Genomic DNA, 18,611 nt, shown 5'->3' with positions numbered 1-18,611 from the left:
GTGCTTACACAACAAACATTTATTTGTTACACTTCGGGAGCCTGGGAAGTCCAAAATCAAGGTGCTGGCAGATCTGATGTCTGATGAGGACCCACTTTCTGGTCTGGGCATATGCTGTCTTCTCATGATACCCTCACATGGTGGACAGAGCAAGCTCTGGTCTCTTTCCCTTCTTATAAGGAAACGATTCCCATCACAGAGGCTCCACCCTTGTGAACTCAGGTACACTACACCTAATTACCGCCCCAAAGCCCACCTCCTAATACCATCCCACTGGGGTTTAGAGTTTCAACATATGAATTTTAGGGGGACACAAACATGCAGTGCAGAGCAGTCTGCAAAAACAATCAACTCCCTCCAAATTAAGAAAAATATTCTGATTCCCAGATTCTAGGATTTCTAACATTCATTTATTTTAGGATTCTAGGGCTATATAATTCAGTTATTCTGATATTCTAGGACTCCAAATAAATATTTTCTGATTCTATATTCTATTTATTATTTTGATTCCTAGATTTTTCACGATTTTGCTATAATGCCTACTTCTGTGGTCACCCCAGCCACAGCAAAAGCACTGAGGTATTTGGCACTAGTTCTCACATAGTTTCATAACTAAAAATCCAAATTCCCTGGACCCAGTCTTGTGAGTGGGATCAAACTCTCCCCTGGTTGCATTCCTAACAACACAGGGAAAGCCTCAAGCTTTTCACCATAAAACGTACTATTTCCAATAGGTTTTTGGTAGATACCCTTTGATATATTAGGGAAGTTCTAGTTTGCTAAGATTTTTATAAATCAATTAATGAGTGTCAACTTTTATCATGTTTTTCAAAATATGTCTATTTGAGATGATTGTATGATGTTTCTCTTTAATCTGTTAGTTTGTGGAATAACACCTATAGATTTTCTGTTATTAAACCTGTGCTTATTCTTTGTATATACACTACCGAATGTTGATAAATTATTATTTTATGTATAATTATGAATTCTGTTTGCTGAGATTTCATTTAGGATTTTTATATCTATGATTAACCTATAAATTTTCTTCCTTATATCATCTTTGTCTTTGGTACCACTATTATATCAGCTTCCTAAACTGAGATGGGAAGTTTTTCTGTTCTGTGGAATAATTTATATAATATAGAGATTTTTCATACCATGAAGTTTTGTGGAACTCACCTGTAAAGTCAAGTGGATCAGGTATTTCATCTAATTTTGTTTTCTTTTGTGAGCAGATTTTTAGCTATTGATTCAATTTATTGAGCTATTCAGGTTTTCCACTCCTTCTTAAATCAGTTTTAGTAAGATATATATTATTTTCTAGAATAACAGTCTATTTCCCCTAGGTATATTAGTCATCGATTGGTGCATTAAAAGTTGCCCCAAAGCTTCAATGCGATCCCTATAAAAATCCCAACAAGTTATTTTGTGGATATTGACAAACTGATTCTAAAGTTTATATGGAGAGGCAAAAGAACCAGATAGCCAACACACTATTGAAGGAGGAGAAGAAAGTCAGAATGACGGCAGCTGTGGCCTGTCTGAATCGACCACTGTGAAGACACCAGCTGCAGTGGGGGAGACGCGGCTGGGGTTGCGCACTCCGCGGGGCTGGCAGGTTGGTGGGGCAGGAACTCCCACTCCCAAGTGCAGCCGCAGCCGCCCAGCCACAGCTCCAGACCTCAGCATCCCCGCACTCTCAGGGGCCCAGGAAGCCCCTTGCCCCCACAGGCTGGAAAGTGCCTTCTCCAGGCCTGGGGTGGTGGCTCATGCCTGTAATGCCTGTAATCCCAGCACTTTGGAAGGGTGAGGCAGACAGATCACTTGAGGTCAGAAGTCCGAGATCAGCCTGGCCAACGTGGTGAAACCCTGTCTCTACCAAAAATAAACAATTAGCCAGGCATGGTGACGCACGCCTGTAATCCCAGCTACCCTGGAGGCTGAGGCAGGAGAATCGCTTGAACCCTGGAGAGGGAGGTTGCAGTGAGCCGAGACTGCGCCACTGCACTCCAGCCTGGGCGACAGAGGGACACTCTGTCTCAAAACAAAACAAAACAAAATAAAGCAAACAAAACAAAAGGAAGTGCCTTCTCTCACCTTCTGGCCTCTCCCATCTCCCAGCACACCCACTTCAGTGCGGAACAAAGCTGTAGCTGAGCTCAGGTGCTATTGCAACACGACCAGGTGTGTGCATGCTTGAGACAGTGCTGACATGCCAGCCCCCTGCTGCCTTGGCCCCCTCCAGACTTCGGATGCCAGTGAGCATGGGAGGGAGGCAGGGGGCTAAGGGCAGCTTATTGCGAGCCTGCAGGTGCCCCTCTGCACAAACAGCCTGGGCACCATGGAGGGCATGTTGATGGCAGCAGGAGGCAGCAGACAGGCTTCTGGGCAGAAAGTGGCGGGTCCCCGGTGAAACCCCACCTTCAAGCCATGGATGCCTGAAGCTTGGGAGCTGGGCTGCCAATTCCGGGAGGAGTCCACCTCCCAGAGTGAGAACTTCTGGTGCTTTTTCTGGGCCGCCCATGGCCACCCATGGACCAATCAGTATGCACTTCTTCCCTTTTGAGCCTATAAAAATCCCCAGTCTTAGCCAGACTGTCAAAGACCTCGGGACTACCAGCTATGGGAATAAGCTACCCGCTTCAGGTCTCCTCCATTCGTCAGGATGACCTGCCTGTGGAAAGGAGCCACCCACTGCTGGTCTCTTCTCTGCTGAGAGCTGGACACTTGTCAGGAAGACCTGCCTGCAGAGAGGAGCTACCCACTGCAGGTCTCCTGAGAGCTGTTCTGTTGCTCAGTGAAGCCCCTCTCTGCCTTGCGCACCCTCCAGTTGTCCACATGCCTCATTCTTCCAGACGCAGGACAGGAACTTGGGACCCACCAGATGGAGGGACTGAGAGAGCTGTAACACAAACAGGGCTGGAAACCCCCCACCCCGCCCCCAGCTTACCACGTTGTGGGTGACGAGAAGGAGAGAAGAGCTGCAGCCTTCAGGGAACCCAGACGTAGGGGCTTCCCAAGCCAGGGCTGTGACACCCTCTTTGGGGCTCTGCAGTTCCAAGCTTCTAGGTGCCACCATGCTCCCCTTGTCCAGATGCAGGTGCCCACTGTAGAAGCTGCATTCCATACATCTGGTACAGCCAAACAGTCAGATGTGCACAGTGACCAGACCCACACTCACTTGCCCACACACCCCTTGCTGTTCCACGCCTGGCTCGCCCTTGGCAGGTGTGGGATCCTGGCGGTAGCTCGAGCTGAGAGGGCCAAGTGGGCGGAATGAGCCCAGCGGCGCAAGCAATACTTAGGCAGAAGGTGCCTCCGGCCACAGAGATTTCCAGCTGGCGAAGCACACCCAAAGGATCCCATGACAAGAGAACTGATAGTATTTGACTTCAAGGCATATTATAAAGCTTAATGATCAACAGAGTGTGATATTAGTTAAAAAAGAGAGAAATAGATAAATGGAATAGAATAGAGAGTCCAGAAATAGACCCATATACCTACAGAGGGTCCCTGACTAATGATGGTTCAATCTATGATTTTTAAATTTTGCGATGATGCAAAAGTGACATGCAGTAGTAGCATACAGCAGTCTCTCTTTATCTGCAGGGAAGACATTCCAAGACCTCCGGTGGTTACTTGAAACCAAGGCTAGTAAAACCCTATATATACTCTGTTTCTTCATATACATACAGGTCTATAATAAAGTTTAATTTATAAGTTAGGCACGGTAAGAGATAAACAACAATAACTAATAATAAAATAGAACAATTATAACAATACACTACAATAAAAGTTATATGAATATGGTCTCTCTCTTTTTCCCCCTCTCTCAAAACATCTTATTATACTATACTGTTGGTAACTGAAACCACAGAAAGCGACAGCACAGATCAAGGGCGATTGCTGTGCAAACATTCAGTTTTTCACTTTCAATAAACTATTCAATAAATTACAAGAGATACTCAAGACTTCGTTATATGAAATGGGCTTTTTTTAAAAAAATGATTTTGCTCAGCCATAGGCTAATGAAAGTGTTCTGAGCACGTTTAAGGTACGCTGGGCTAAGCTATGATGTTTGGTAGGTTAGATGTAATAAATGCATTTTTGACATACAATATTTTCAATTTACAATGGCTTTAACTCCATCATGAGTCAAGAAGCATCTGTATAGTCAACTGATGTTTGAGAAAGGAGCAAAGGCAATACAATGGAGCAGAGGTAGTCTTTTCAACAAACGGGACTAGAAAAACTGGAAATCTACACGCCAAAAAAATGAATCTTGACCCAGACCTTACACCCTTCACAAAAATTAACTTGAAATGGCTCATAGACATAAGTGTAGAATACAAAGGTGTAAAACTCTCAGAAGATAACATAGGAGAAAACATATAGTCTTGGGTTTGCTGATAACTATTTATTTATTTTAAGTTTAAAAAATTGTGTTTTTTAGAGAGATGGGGTCTTGCTATGTTGCCCAGGCTAGTCTCAAACTCCTCGGCTCAAGTGATCCTCCTGCTTCAGCCTCCCAAAGTGGTGGGATTACAGGCATGAGCTACCACAAACAGCCATGGCAATGACTTTTTAGATCCAACACCAAAGGCATGACCCTTTTATGAAATAATTTATGAATGGGACTTTGTTAAAACTAAATACTTCTGTTCTTCAAAAGACAGTGTGAAGAGAATGAAAAGACAAACCAGATTGAGAAAATATTTGCAAAAGATTTAGGATGAAGGATATCCAGCTATCATCCAAAATATACAAACAACTTCTAAAACTCAACAGTAAGAAAATGAACAACCAAATTAAAAAATGGACAAAAGCCAGGCATGGTGGCTCATACCTGTAGTCCCAGCTATTTGGGCGGCTGAGGTGGGACAATCACTTGAGCCCAGAAGCTTGAGTCTACAGTGAGCTATGATCATGCACTCCAGCCTGGGTGACAGAGCAAGACCCCATCTCTTAAAAAAATAAATAAATAAAAATAAATGTAATGGACGAAACACTGGAACATACATCTCACCAAAGAAGATGTACCGATGGCAAATAAGCGTGTGAAAAGATGCTTCACATTGTATATTATTCAAGATTTACCAATTAAAACAATGAGATACTACTATACACCTGTTAGAATGTGAAAAATCCAAAACACTGATAAAACCAAATACCTGAGAGGACGTGGGACAATGAGAACTCTCGTTTGTTGCTGGTAGGAGCACAAAATGGTACAGCTACTGTGGAAGACATTTGGGCAGTTTCTTACTAAACTAAGCATGCTCTAACTGTGTCATCTAGCAATTGTACTCCTTGGTATTTACCCAAAGGAGTTGAAAGCTTATGTCCCTACAGAAACCTGCACACGGATGTTTCTAGTGGCTTTATTCATAATTACCAACCCTTGGAAGCAACCAAGATATCCTTCAGTAGGTGAATGAATAAACTGTGGTACATCCAGATAATGAAATATTATCCAGCTCTAAAAAGAAATGAGTTAACAAGCCATGAAAAGACATGGAGGAAATTTAAATGCATATTTCTAAGTGATTTGATTCAGGGCAGAGGACTACACAAGGCTGTGAACACTGGGAAGTTAGAGTCACTGTGGGCCTTCTTGGAGGCTGGCTACCATGCAAAGTTTTTCATATTTATCAGAAGAAAGTAGTTCTTAGTATTTATCTATGATTCTTTCAGTCTGCCATATCAACAATCATCCCTCTTTACAATCCAAAAATTTTTGATATGTGATACTCTCTCTCTCTCTCTGTTTCTGGATGAACTTGTTAGAGATTTGTCTATCTCAAAGAAGCAACTTTTAGATTTCTTAATAGTAGCTAATGCATGGTTATTTTATATTTAATCACCTTGCTGTTTTCTTTATTTTTCCCCTTTTGTTTTCTTATGAGTTTGCTCTGTACTATGGTTTTTTTTTTTTAGAGATGGAGTCTTGCTATGTTGCCCAGGCTGCAGTGCAGTGGCTATTCACAGGTGCAATCACAGCATGCTACAACCTCAAACTCCTGGGCTCAAGTGATCCTCCTGCCTCAACTTCCTGAGTTATTGGGACTACAAGTGCATGCCACTGATTTTTAACTTCTTGAGTCGAATCATGAGCGTATTTTTAGTCTTTCTTAGTTTCTAACTTATGTATTTAGGTTATAAGTTTCCTTATTAATACTGTATTTAGCTACATCCTACAAACTTTGGTATGCAATGTTTTCATTTCCTTTTAGTTCTAAATATTTTCTAATACCTATTATAATCTATTTTAAAGTTATAAATGAATTCAGAAATATGTTTTTTGTTTTTATTAGTTTAATTTCTAAATATGTGTAGGCTTGTGATTATTTTTTGTTATTGATTTCTAACATCATTGTACTGGCATCATAAATGTGGTATGTATGTGTCCTTGCTTCTTGTTCATATTTGTTTTGTGGCCTAGGTCTATGGTCACATTTTACATATTCCATATAAATTTAAGAATAATACACGTTCACTAATTGTTGAATGAGGGGCCCATTAGATCAAGCTTATTAATTACTTAAATCTTCTACATCCCTGACAACATTTTATGTATTGCATTTGTGAGTTACTTATATGTATTTTTTAAAAGCTCTATGATGATGATGATTATGGATTTTTGCATTTCTTCTTAAAATTCTACAAGTTTTGCTTTCTATATTTTGAGGCTATATTGTTAGAGGAAAACCACATTATATACTTCTGGGGAATTGTTTCTTCTATTTTTATATGAAGATCCTCTTTATCCATACTAGTGCTTTTTGTTTTAAAACCAAATTTATCTGTTATTAATAAAACAGCAACAGCTTTTCATTTTCATTAGTATTTATCTACTGTTACCAGTGGAGGGTGTCCAGGTTCTTGGCATTTTGAAGAAGGAATTGGAAGAAATGCACAAACAAAGCAACAAAAGAAATAAAAGTACACTCCACAGAGTGGGAGTGGGCTAGAGAAAGCAGCTCAAGAGAGCCAGTTACAGAATTTTCTGGAGTTTAAATACCCTCTAAGTGTTTCCATTGGTCACACCCTATGTAAATGAAGTAGTTGCCCACAAAGTTTGATTGGTTGTGGACGGTGACCAATCAGAGGCTGAAGTGAAGTTACAAAGTTACTCATGAAGACGTGGCCTGCAGCCAGTCTGATTGGCTACAGGAGGGAACCAATCAGAGGTACTTTCATTTTTCATCTGCAATGCAGAAAAGAGGTGATGGCGGGAGGTTGCAAAGGTAGTAGCCTCTGGTCTTTTTGTTACTTGGGCATGGAGAGGTGTGGTTTTCCTTTTCAGTTCTAGGGAGTCAGCATGAATCAGCCTTAAGTTCCCTGCCTCCAGACTGTATTCTCCTGCCTTGTCTACTACATCTTTTTCTATCATTTGTTTCAATATTTATGTGTCATTGTATTTTTTTTTTTTTGAGATGGAGTCTTGCTCTGATGCCCAGGCTGGAACACAGTGGCGCAATCTCGGCTCACTGCAACCTCTGCCTCCCGAGTAGATGGGATTACAAAGGTGCACCACCATGCCCAGCCAATTTTTGTATTTTTAGTAGATACGGTATTTCACCATGGATGGTAGAAATATTTCCAAATAAATTAGTGATGGGGTAAATGTACATGATCAAAACTTTCCTGTTAAAAGACAGACATGGCTTTGCCATGTTGCCCAGGCTGATCTTGAACTCCTGACCTCATGATCTGCCTACCTCGGCCTCCCAAAATGCTGGGATTACAGGCATGAGCCACCGCGCCCGGCCATCTTTGCATTTTAAATATGGCACTCAGAAATAATCTGGCCAGGTGTGGTGACTCACACCTATAATCCCAACACTTTGGGAGGCCAAGGTGGGCAGATCACTTGAGCCCAAGAGTTTGAGACCAGCCTGAGCAACAGAGCAAAGCCCCATCACTGCAAAAAAAAAAAAAAAAAAAAATCAAAAATTAGCCAGGCATGGTGGTGTGCACCTGTAGTCCCAGCCACTTGGGAGGCTAAGGAGGGAGGATCACCTGAGTATGGGGAGGTTGAGGCTGCAGTGAGCTATGATTGCACCACTGCACTCTAGCCTGGGCAATAGAATGAGACCCTGTCTCAAAAAGCATCATTAAAAATTCATAAGAAAATAATGTATAGGTACCTTTTGTTTTGTTTTATGTTCTTCTCTAATCTGAGATTATCTGTCTTTTAACAGGAAAGTTCTGATCATTTACATTTACCCCATCACTCATATATTTGGAAATATTTCTAACATCCTATTATGGATTTGCTATTTGCCATGTTTTCTCTGTACTTATTTCTGGCCTTAATAAAGTTTTCTATAGTCCCTTTTCTTTCTTTCTTTAAATGTGAATTTTTAGGTTCATAAACTTTTTAGGTTAATACGTGATATGGCTTGGCTCTGTGTCCCCACCCAAATCTAATGTTGAATTGTAATTCTCAGTGTTGGGGGAGGGACCTGGTGCAAGGTGATTGGATCATGGGGGTGGATTTCCCATTGCTGTTCTCGTGATAGTGACTGAGTTCTCATGAGATCTGGTTGTTTAAAAGTGTGTAGCACTTACCCCTTCTCTCTCTTCCTCCTACTTTGGCCATGTGAGGAAGGTGCCTTGCTTCTCCTTTGCCTTCTGCCATGATTGTAAGTTTCCTGAGGCCTCCCCAGCTATGCATAACTGTGAGTCAATTAAACCTCTTTTTTTCATAAATTACCCAGTCTCAGGTAGTTCTTTATAGCAGTCCAAGAGCAGACTAATACAATAAGTTAAGATTTCTACTCTCCTCACAAACAAATAAGGACTTTAGAATATTTTAACTCTGATTATTCCTTCGTATCTTAACATCATAGTATTTCCCAGTATTTTGGTACTCTACTGTTTTTATTACCTCAAATTTGTTCAGGCATGGCCAGATCCACATGCTCAAATGACTAAAATACTAACAGAACTCCAAACAGTGGTTCAAACAAGAGAGAACTGTATTTCTTTCTCACATGCAGTCTAGCAGTAAGCAGGTAGCCCAAGGCTGCTAGGCTGCTCTGCTCCATGGGATCATCCAAGACAGGTTTCTTCTGTGCTGTTCCTCTCCCCTTCCTTCCCCAAGGTTGAATCTTGGCACTAGAATGTTCTTAACCACAACACCAAAACCTTCAGAGCTGTCTTAACTACCCAAATGATAACTCACCTCTACCATGTCCACATCCTACCCAATGGGGAGAAAGACAAAGTTGAACACAAGCAACTTCTTTTAAGGAAGTGACATGGAAGTGCAGATGGTTGTTCTTTGCTGCAAGGATGGTTGGGAAATGTGGTTTCTGGTTGGGTGGCCCAGTGCTCAACTAAAACTTGGGGGCTTTTGTTACTATAGGGAAGAAGAGAAGAATGGGCTCTGGGGTGTAGATATCATCAGAATCCTGTGCCCCCTTCTGATTTTCTCTGTGTTTGCTTCAACCTTAGGAAGCCTCCCCACCAGTGATGGCAAAGATGACCACTAACAATAGCTTCATAGTCTCCCATTTTAGCAATTCTAGAAAAAAAAAAGGAGAGTGGGTCTTTAGGATAGTTTCAGCTAAAGTCTGGGGTTTCTTTAACTGGTCTAACGTGGATCACACCCCCATCACTAAACTAGTCACTTTGACCAGGAAGATGCATCCCCCTGGCAAACAGGTGTGAGTCACATGGTCACCCCTGGAAGGTAGGTGGGGCAGGATTACCCCCACCTGAACCACATGGCCTGAAAGTAGAAGAGTGGCCCTCAAAAGTCAAATGATGAGGTGCTGTGACCACCCGAATGATTGCTAAATAAGCCACATAACAGATGACCACTAGACTTGTCTGTCCCACAGGGTCATTGGATGGTCCAGGGAGGTTGAATGTGTTTTTCAAATCCAAGTAAATAAATGTGGAAGGTGATGTTCACGATAAAATTTTCCTTACACTTCTCATGCTGGGAGAACTCCTTCTCATCTCTTACTAGTCATTCATTCAGCACCAGTGTTAACCTCTGTTATGTTGACCATACTCTTTGATAATTATTTACTTATGTGTCTGTCTCTCAGTTCTCCAATAACACATTCCTTCAAGTGAGGGCTCCTCCAGAGCTATAATCCATATGTGTCCTATAGTCCTCAAGGTACAAAGTAGGCATCAAGAGACTAGACTTGTTAAATGAAAGAAGGATAAACTATCAGTGATTCTCAGAATAGACATCCTCCCTCCAATTTTTAGCCTTTTTTAAACCTTTGGAAATCATTATTGGAAATGCATCAGCCAAATCCCAGGGAGTTCTGCAGGGGTGAGGGGAGGAAATGTATGACCAGATTATGTTGTTTATAGAAGTATATCTCCTAACGACTGGAAAACAGCACCAGGCATTATTTTATTTATGGAACTCAAATCAAATCACCAAGAGGCAAAGACCTAAGTAGGAGGAAGTTCAGCAGATAATTGACTAATCAGAGCTGTCTTCTCATCCTATTTGATTCTAGGGTTAAAGAAAATCTGTGTTGTGCAATCCATTTATAATCTAAACACATACATGACTTTCTCCCCCCGAAACACCAATGGTCCCAGCTTAACTGATACTGAAAACTCTGCCTATATTGGAGGGGAAAATAGCTGAAGTCCAGTGGATGTAGCTAGTGGAGGAGTGCAGGAGACATAAATGGAGAGATAGCAAAGACAGAACAAAAGTTACTTGGAGGAACAAGAGATCTCCTGGAGAAGGTGTCCAAGTGGCTTCTTAGGACACTCCACTTATGGGTCTTCTGGGTGGGCCTTTTGGATACTAATAGCTACCATTTATTGAGCCATTGCCATATGCCAGATGTTGTGGTAAGCATTTTTAGTGCATTATCTCATTTTAATTCTCAGAACAACCTTGCAAGTTCAGTACTGGAATCCCCATTCATAGATGAAACTGAAGGTCAGGAGATTGCAGTGATTTGCCCATTGCCATACAGTTAAGAGCTACAAAAGCCAGGATTTGAATCTCTGCAGATTAGATTTGACTCAAAGCTTCTGCCCTGGGTCCTTAACTATCCTCACAAAACCACTTTTTTTTCTCTTCTTGAGATGGAGTTTTGCTCTTGTCACCCAGGCTGGAGTGCAATGGCACTATCTCGGCTCACTGCAACCTCCACCTCCTAGGTTCAAGCGATTCTCCTGCCTCAGCCTCCTGAGTAGCTGGGATTACAGGCACGCACCACCACGCCCAGCTAATTTTTGTATTTTTAGTAGAGACAGGGTTTCACCATGTTGGCCAGGGTGGTCTTGAACTCCCGACCTCAGGTGATCCACTGGCCTCAGTTTCCCAAAGTGCTGGGATTACAAGTGTGAGCCACGACGCCCGGCCCACAAAACCATTTTTGAGGCAGCCAGTATTTCCTCCATTCTACAGATGAGGAGACTGAAACCCAGGGTAACTCAACTTGCCCAAGTGACACAGAGAATAGCAGAGCCAGACCAGGTCTTTCGGAATTCAAAATCTCTTCTGCTTTGAAGATAGAAGAGCAACGGCGAGGAGTGAGAATGTGCCAGAAGGCCCCTGCAGGCCAGGCACTGCCCTTTCCTAGGGCACAGCTCCTACCTACCCCCAACCTCCACAGTTAAGCCACTTTCCAGAATTTTCTTTTCTCTACCTCTGCCCCAGTGTGGCACCTGAACTGAACAGGGACTGGGTGGTTCTTGGAGGAGTCTAAAGCATACCTTCGCAAATATTCCCTAGGAAAGGAACATCCAGGGCACCACCAGCCCTGGTGCTCCCATTCCCACACATCTGAGCAAGGCCTGTGCATAAGACTGGCAAGTGCTTGAACCAGGAGGCAACCAAACTGGGCTCAAACACAGCCCGCCGGTTTTGACCAATACCAGCAGCTCCCCTTTTCAAAGCATCTATTCTGGGACAGACATTTCACTAGGAGTTTCCTCCATGTTTTAAAATTTAATAGCCCCCACTCCCTCCCCCAATGATTGGCCCTATTTTACAAAAGAGGAGCCTCCGACTCCTGGGGATGAAGCGACAAGCACAAGGACAGAAAGTCCTCGCGAGCTTGGGACTTGAACCCACTATGGCCCCAGATTCTGCTGTTGCCCGGGAGCAGAGGAGGGAGGAGCTGCCAGGGCGGAGGGAGGTGGGGAGAGAAGGCACGCTCCCAGCAGCGCGAGCTGACGACAGCAGGTGTTTTTGTTTTGTTTTGTTTTTTTCTGCAGCACTCTTTCAGTCAGCATCGTTCCTGGATTTTTTTCTCCCTGCTGAGCGGCATAAAAGGGTGGGGCCGCTTCCCTGCAGCAGAGGCAGAGGCGGCGGCGGCAGCGGCTGCAGCATCATTCGCGGGCAGCGGCGGAGACGGAGAGCTGCAGAAAAGGGTGGGGTCGCTTCCCAGGAGAAGAGGCGGTGGCGGCGGCGGCTGCGGCATCCTCGCGGGCAGCGGCGGAGGCAGCAATGCTCGGTCTCCGCTGGAGGTGATGGCCTCCCAGCCCTGCTAGGTGGCCGGCTGCACTAGGACGCCGGCAGGAAGGAGACTCGAGCCGGGTCCGCGGACCCTGCGGCCACACCGCCCGGCCCCTCCTCTGCGCCATGGCTTAAGCCTGTAGCCACCTCTCCTCACGTCGCCTCGCTCGACCGAGGTCTGTGCGCCGCCGCAGCCGCAGGGAGGGGCGCGTCCCAGACACCCTCGCCGGGGACTGGGGAACGCCGTGCCTCTCACCCTTCGGCGCCCGCAGCAGACTGCGCTCCCAAAGGCGTTTGCGACCGGTAATCGAGGGACTCTACAGACTCTCTTAGGATAGCTCTCCCGGGTGCTCGCTGAGGGAGGAAGGCGAACTAGCTCCGGCTGATCGGGGGTAGAAAACGGTGGGAACCACATTGGCCGGTCAGGATTGGAGGCTGAAAGATTAGAGACTTGCTTTAGAACCACAAGAAGAAAGAGGAGGCCGGCTTTTCAGCTAGCATCATGGCATGGCCGTGCATCACGAGGGCCTGCTGCATCGCCCGCTTCTGGAACCAGTTGGACAAAGCGGACATCGCGGTGCCGCTGGTTTTCACCAAGTACTCGGAGGCCACCGACCACCCGGGCGCCCCGCCGCAGCCACCGCCGCCGCAGCAGCAGGCGCAGCCGGCGCTCGCGCCCCCCTCGGCGCGCGCGGTTGCCATAGAGACGCAGCCAGCCCAGGGCGAGTTGGATGCAGTTGCCCGGGCAACGGGGCCAGCCCCTGGGCCTAGCGGCGAGCGCGAGCCGGCGGCGGGCCCCGGCCGGAGCGGGCCGGGCCCGGGCCTGGGCTCTGGCTCCACCTCTGGCCCCGCGGACTCGGTGATGCGGCAGGACTACCGCGCCTGGAAGGTGCAGCGGCCCGAGCCCAGCTGCCGGCCGCGCAGCGAATACCAGCCCTCCGACGCGCCCTTCGAGCGCGAGACCCAGTACCAGAAGGACTTCCGCGCCTGGCCGCTGCCGCGCCGCGGAGACCACCCGTGGATCCCCAAGCCCGTGCAGATCTCTGCGGCCTCCCAGGCGTCGGCGCCCATCCTCGGGGCGCCCAAGCGCCGGCCGCAGAGCCAGGAGCGCTGGCCAGTGCAGGCCGCCGCTGAGGCCCGGGAGCAGGAGGCGGCCCCCGGCGGAGCGGGTGGCCTGGCGGCCGGAAAGGCGTCCGGGGCGGACGAGCGCGACACGCGCAGGAAGGCCGGGCCTGCCTGGATGGTGCGCCGCGCCGAGGGCCTGGGGCACGAGCAGACGCCGCTGCCTGCGGCCCAGGCCCAGGTCCAGGCCACTGGCCCCGAGGCTGGCAGGGGGCGCGCCGCGGTGGACGCCCTCAACCGGCAAATCCGCGAGGAGGTGGCGAGTGCAGTGAGCAGCTCCTACAGGTGAGACGCGGCCGCTGCTAGCGCCGGGAAGTCACCACGCAGACCCTCCCCGCGGGCTGCCCGGGGCCCAGGATCCCCAGCGCAGGCCTAGCGTGCAGCCTCCCTCCAGTCCCAGGCCACACCCTCTCCCCAGCTGCCTCCCAGGCCACCTTCCGTCGAAGCCTTCTCTTCTGCCCTGTCCCATGCGCAAGCTGTTAGTATTTTCCATCTCAGCCTGCCTGGCTCTTTCACTTTACCGCTGTAGCCCTTTTCTCCATCCCTCCCACCTCAGATCCCTGCCTGCCCACAGAGACCCTTTGCAATGTCAGGAGAGGCTGTGCTTCCGTCCTGCCTCCACCCAGCTCACCTGCTGCGTTAGCCTGGATGCTGCCCTTTGCAGGGTCCCCATTCTTCTAGAAGAAGAATTCTTTCCAAGTGGCCTCTCGCCCTCCTCCCTAGCCCAGTTCCCTTGGCCCTTCATTCTTTCCTTCCTCTCTCAGTCTCTGGGCAACACCGAAGCACCATACCTTTTTCTAGATTACCCACAGGATCTTTACAAATCACCCCCCACCTTCCACCGCTGGAACTTTGAAGTCATTGTCCTTCTACCTCTCCCTAGCTGTGACATATTGGGCAAGTTTGCTAACCTTTCTGGGCCTCAGGTTCTTATCTGTAAGATGTAATTGGTGATAGACATCTCTTAGGATTGTTCACACTTTTATTGATTCAATATTAAATATTTTATTTTTATTTAATTAATATTAAATATTCAACATATTTTTGATTGCCTACTATATGCCAAGCACTATGCTGGACATTGTGAGGATTAAATGAGATAATTCAGGAGAACAGCTCGTGCCTAGCACATAGTGGTAATTAGTACATCTTGGTTCCATTCCTACCTTCCACATGATGCCTTATGATCCTACTTCCTAGGTACCTCCAGCCTTCTCTGCTATTGAGGCATCTTCTTTCTCTCTCCTTTCCCTACATGTTCTCCAGATGTCTCTTATTCTCTTGCCACCAAAAACCCCTTTCTCCAGCACACTCAATTCCTTGCAAATGAATGCTTTCAAGCATGAAAATCTCTCTCTCTTTCCTTCTAGAATTTTCCCTCTGCTGCAGCTTCAGCCATTCCAGTCTGCTTTCTTGCCCTTCATCCATCCAGTATATACTTCTGAAGGCTTAGCTTTCAATTCTCCCCTTATGTTTCAACCAACATCAATTAGCTAACAGAACACAGTTGACTCTGGACATGCAACATTGCATTTGGGGTCTCTCGGGGAAGATGTGTATGAATAGTAATTGAGCTAGAGGTGTTCAAAATGCAGCTTGTGGGGTCCTTTATCAATGCCACAGCTTTCTGCTGCCTCCTTCCTGCAAGAGGGTGTGGGGGGCGGGGAGGACTAGAGAGAGAGTTAGTCCTTTGCCAAGACTCTGTATGTAGCCTCATGTTAGACTAATGTCCTTCTCCAGTGAACATTACCAATACTCTCTCATAGGCTGAGGAAAGAATAGCATATCCAGACATCCTTCATGTTAAGAGAAAATCTGTCCCCCAACTCCTACCCCTGCATTTCTCATCTTTCTGAATTCCACCTCCCACTTGGCATCTCTCTCTTGGTTTATTGTTATCACAACAACCACACTGGGAACCCAGGAGTACAGCACTTCCTTTGAGCTCTTGGTCAAACAAGGACATAAATCCTTTTCCTTGAATAGCCATGAGATGGTAGAATGTTCACTATGTTTTTATGCTGCTACCAAGTGGGGAGCAAAAGAAAAGAGGGGAAACAAACAAGCAAGAGACATAAAAAAACAAAGGCAGGATGTAGTTTTCTAGTTCTGCTATGGCTTGCTTGCTTCAAGACCCTACTTCATTTCTTGATCTTCCTACCCTGATAAGCCCACATCTGGCCCAACATCATAGATTACTGGCCTGGCCTCTTCATCTTCCCACTCTCATTCTAGCACCCTGTGGCAGGTGGCACCTTACTACCCACTAGCAGGAGCTGTCTCTTCTCACCACCATACAGTCAGTGCCAATCAAGAGAGATTCCAGATTCTTAAGCCTCCTTGGGTGATCCTGCTCAGTTTATGATTTCAAGTTGGCAGGACTTGCTTTGTTTATGGATGAGTAGCCTGTCAGTCAAGGAATGACCACATCCTTTGGATATAACGCACTCCAGATTTGGGGTTGTACCTTGTTCCATATAGCCTTTTTCCTTAAAACAACAGCTTAATTGTGCAGTAAGCATGTCGTGCTTCACATGCCATGCTTCGCATTACACACATACTGGAAATGACTGGATTTGGTGGGAGAAGGCTATGCCCTCGGAGCTGGCGAGAATGATTATTTTTAGCACCTATCAATTCTAATAACCTGTCAAAAAAATCTTTGAACACCTCAAAAAAAATTTTAAATTTAGGTCTTTCGTAAAATTTAATTATACCTATGGCTTTGGGGCCAGGAGTACTATTTTGCTATATAATCAGAAGGATTTTGAAATATTAAGGGAATGATTATTGCTAAGAAACATCAATTTCTTTAATGAACAATTTAAGTGCATGACAAATTTGATGTGAAATTTAACGGGGTTTTTTTGTTCCAGAATAAAAATTAACAAATAATTGAGAAATTCACTTTGACTGAAAGTAGATATAAAGAAATAAGCTATTCAATACATTAAATACACTGTAAAGAAAAAATGGTTGGCAATTATAAGCTTATCTAGAACATTGATTTTCCTTCCCTATTGTCTCACATTCTTTTCCTTGCTATGATTCTAGGATATCTTCTGAATTTAAGTAAGTACCATGTCCACTGACATAAGATAGGCCTTATGTCGCCTTAGAAGGCTTAGAAGCCAAGCTGTGCTTCACTTCAATGATAATTTGATTTACAAACCCTTTTCTTCTGCCATTCTACATAAATTATGGTGTGTTTACACCATGGTGACTGGTTCATCTCATGGACTTTACAGATGACATCTGCCACATGACATCAATGTGAACAGTCTGCTTAAACAGAAAGGGACACACAGTCCATCATGTAAAATATACATTCAAAATTCAGAATCATATACATGCTCATTGTTTTACTTTACAATTTACAGTCATAAATAACATTAGATACCCTTTGACATTATGGTTTTGAGAAACCTTCCCTATCCAATAGCTCATCTAATTCCCAATCCATTCATATCAGCCTGAGATTTTTGCATTCAAGTAGTATCTAAGATAGCTTTAGGATTATTCACAAACATGAGTTTGATTAATTTTTAATACATTCATTTTACATAGATGATATTATAAAACTGAGAAGCATGTCTTTATTACCATTTTTAATGTTAAGGATGGATTTCACTGTGAAGCCATTTGTGACTTTAGACCTGACCTTCTCAATTAGAAAATAGATGAGTCATAAGGAGGGGATTAAAATTCCTCTCCCAGTCAACCCCATTGCCCTGGCCATCAGATAATAGGGGTAGATAGGGTAGCAGCTGCTCCCTATAGAAATGCTAATGAGAAACTTTTCCTAGAAGAAACCAGCTGAGGCACCAGGAGGTAGAATTAATAAACCAGGGTGAAATACTTGAAAAATAAGAGCAGTAACAAGGAAGTTAGAAAGAAAAGGAGCCTTTAATGTCTGCCCTCCAGCCTTGCATGAAGGTTACAGGAAGACCCATCTGACTTAGTTTATGCTGTGCAGAACTGCCCCATTCCCTAACTGCCCATTTCCCTAATTTCCTCTTGGGTCAATCCCAGCAATGCCTCGAGGCCAATCTTGGATACTGAGTCTACAGCGATGCCTTCCTAGAGCCAGCCATTCTGAATCAATTGTTCTTCTATTCCCTTTTTACTTTCTGAACCCTTATCATTGTCTGCTTGATTGTAAAATACTCTTGTCCATATCTGTCTCCCCCACCAGGTCATGAACACCTGAAGAGAAGGCTGTATTTTGTTCACTCTGTACCTCTCACAGCCTAGGTGCCATATAGATTTGTTGAATCTAATGGAATTTTTAGGGATTGGTGAAAATTTTATTTATCTATATATTGATAGAGTCGATTTCATTTAGTTGAATTTTTTTCAGAAAATGATCACCAAGCCCCTGCCATGTACCAGACAAGGAGCTGAGAATACCAAATAAATGAGTCATAATTTTAATGTAAGAAAATTATGTCTTCCTCAATCAAGTTAAAGTCCAAATCCTGGTCAAGCGCGGTGGCTCACGCCTGTAATCCCAGCACGTCGGGAGGCCGAGGCGGGCAGATCACGAGGTCAGGAGTTCGAGACAAGCCTGACCAACATGGTGAAACCCCGTCTCTACTAAAAATACAAAAAATTAGCCGGTCGTGGTGAGGTGCGCCTGTAATCCCAGCTACTCAGGAGGCTGAGGCAGGAGAATCGCTTGAACCTGGGAGGCGGAGGTTGCAGTGAGCCAAGATCGTGCCACTGTCCTCCAGCCTGGATGACAGAGTGAGAGTCCGTCTCAAAAAAAAAAAAAAGTGCAAATCCTACCAGGTTAGCACTAGAAGTAAATGTTCAAACGGAGAAGGGCAGCAAACTTTACAGACCTGACTCTACATGGACCTTCACCTAGGGCAGCAGTCCTCAAACCTTGGCTACACATTGGAATCAGCGGAGAACTTTCAAAAGACTGATGCATAGGTGCCTTGCCTAGAAAATCTGATTTCATTGGTCTGGGGTGTAGCCTGGGCAACCAAGTTTTTAAAAACTATTTCAAGTGATTCTAATGTGCAAC

At 45.1% G+C, this 18,611-nt stretch overlaps 1 protein-coding gene across 1 annotated transcript in view; it reads left to right on the top strand.

The window, feature by feature from the left end:
• Positions 1-12,296: 12,296 nt before the first annotated feature.
• Positions 12,297-18,611, top strand: part of MAP6 (microtubule associated protein 6) — a 78,372-nt gene continuing 72,057 nt past the window's right edge. Inside the window, exon 1 of the mRNA XM_032166957.2 lies at positions 12,297-13,864. Coding sequence (XP_032022848.1) covers positions 12,960-13,864 — 905 coding nt within the window. The 5' untranslated portion in view covers positions 12,297-12,959. The remainder of the gene's footprint in view (positions 13,865-18,611) is intronic.

Source organism: Hylobates moloch, unplaced genomic scaffold, assembly GCF_009828535.3.
Source record: "Hylobates moloch isolate HMO894 unplaced genomic scaffold, HMol_V3 SCAFFOLD_11, whole genome shotgun sequence".
NCBI classification, from domain to species: domain Eukaryota; kingdom Metazoa; phylum Chordata; class Mammalia; order Primates; family Hylobatidae; genus Hylobates; species Hylobates moloch.
The sequence above is the reverse complement of the archived record's forward strand: the minus strand, read 5'-3'. Positions and strand labels throughout refer to the sequence as shown.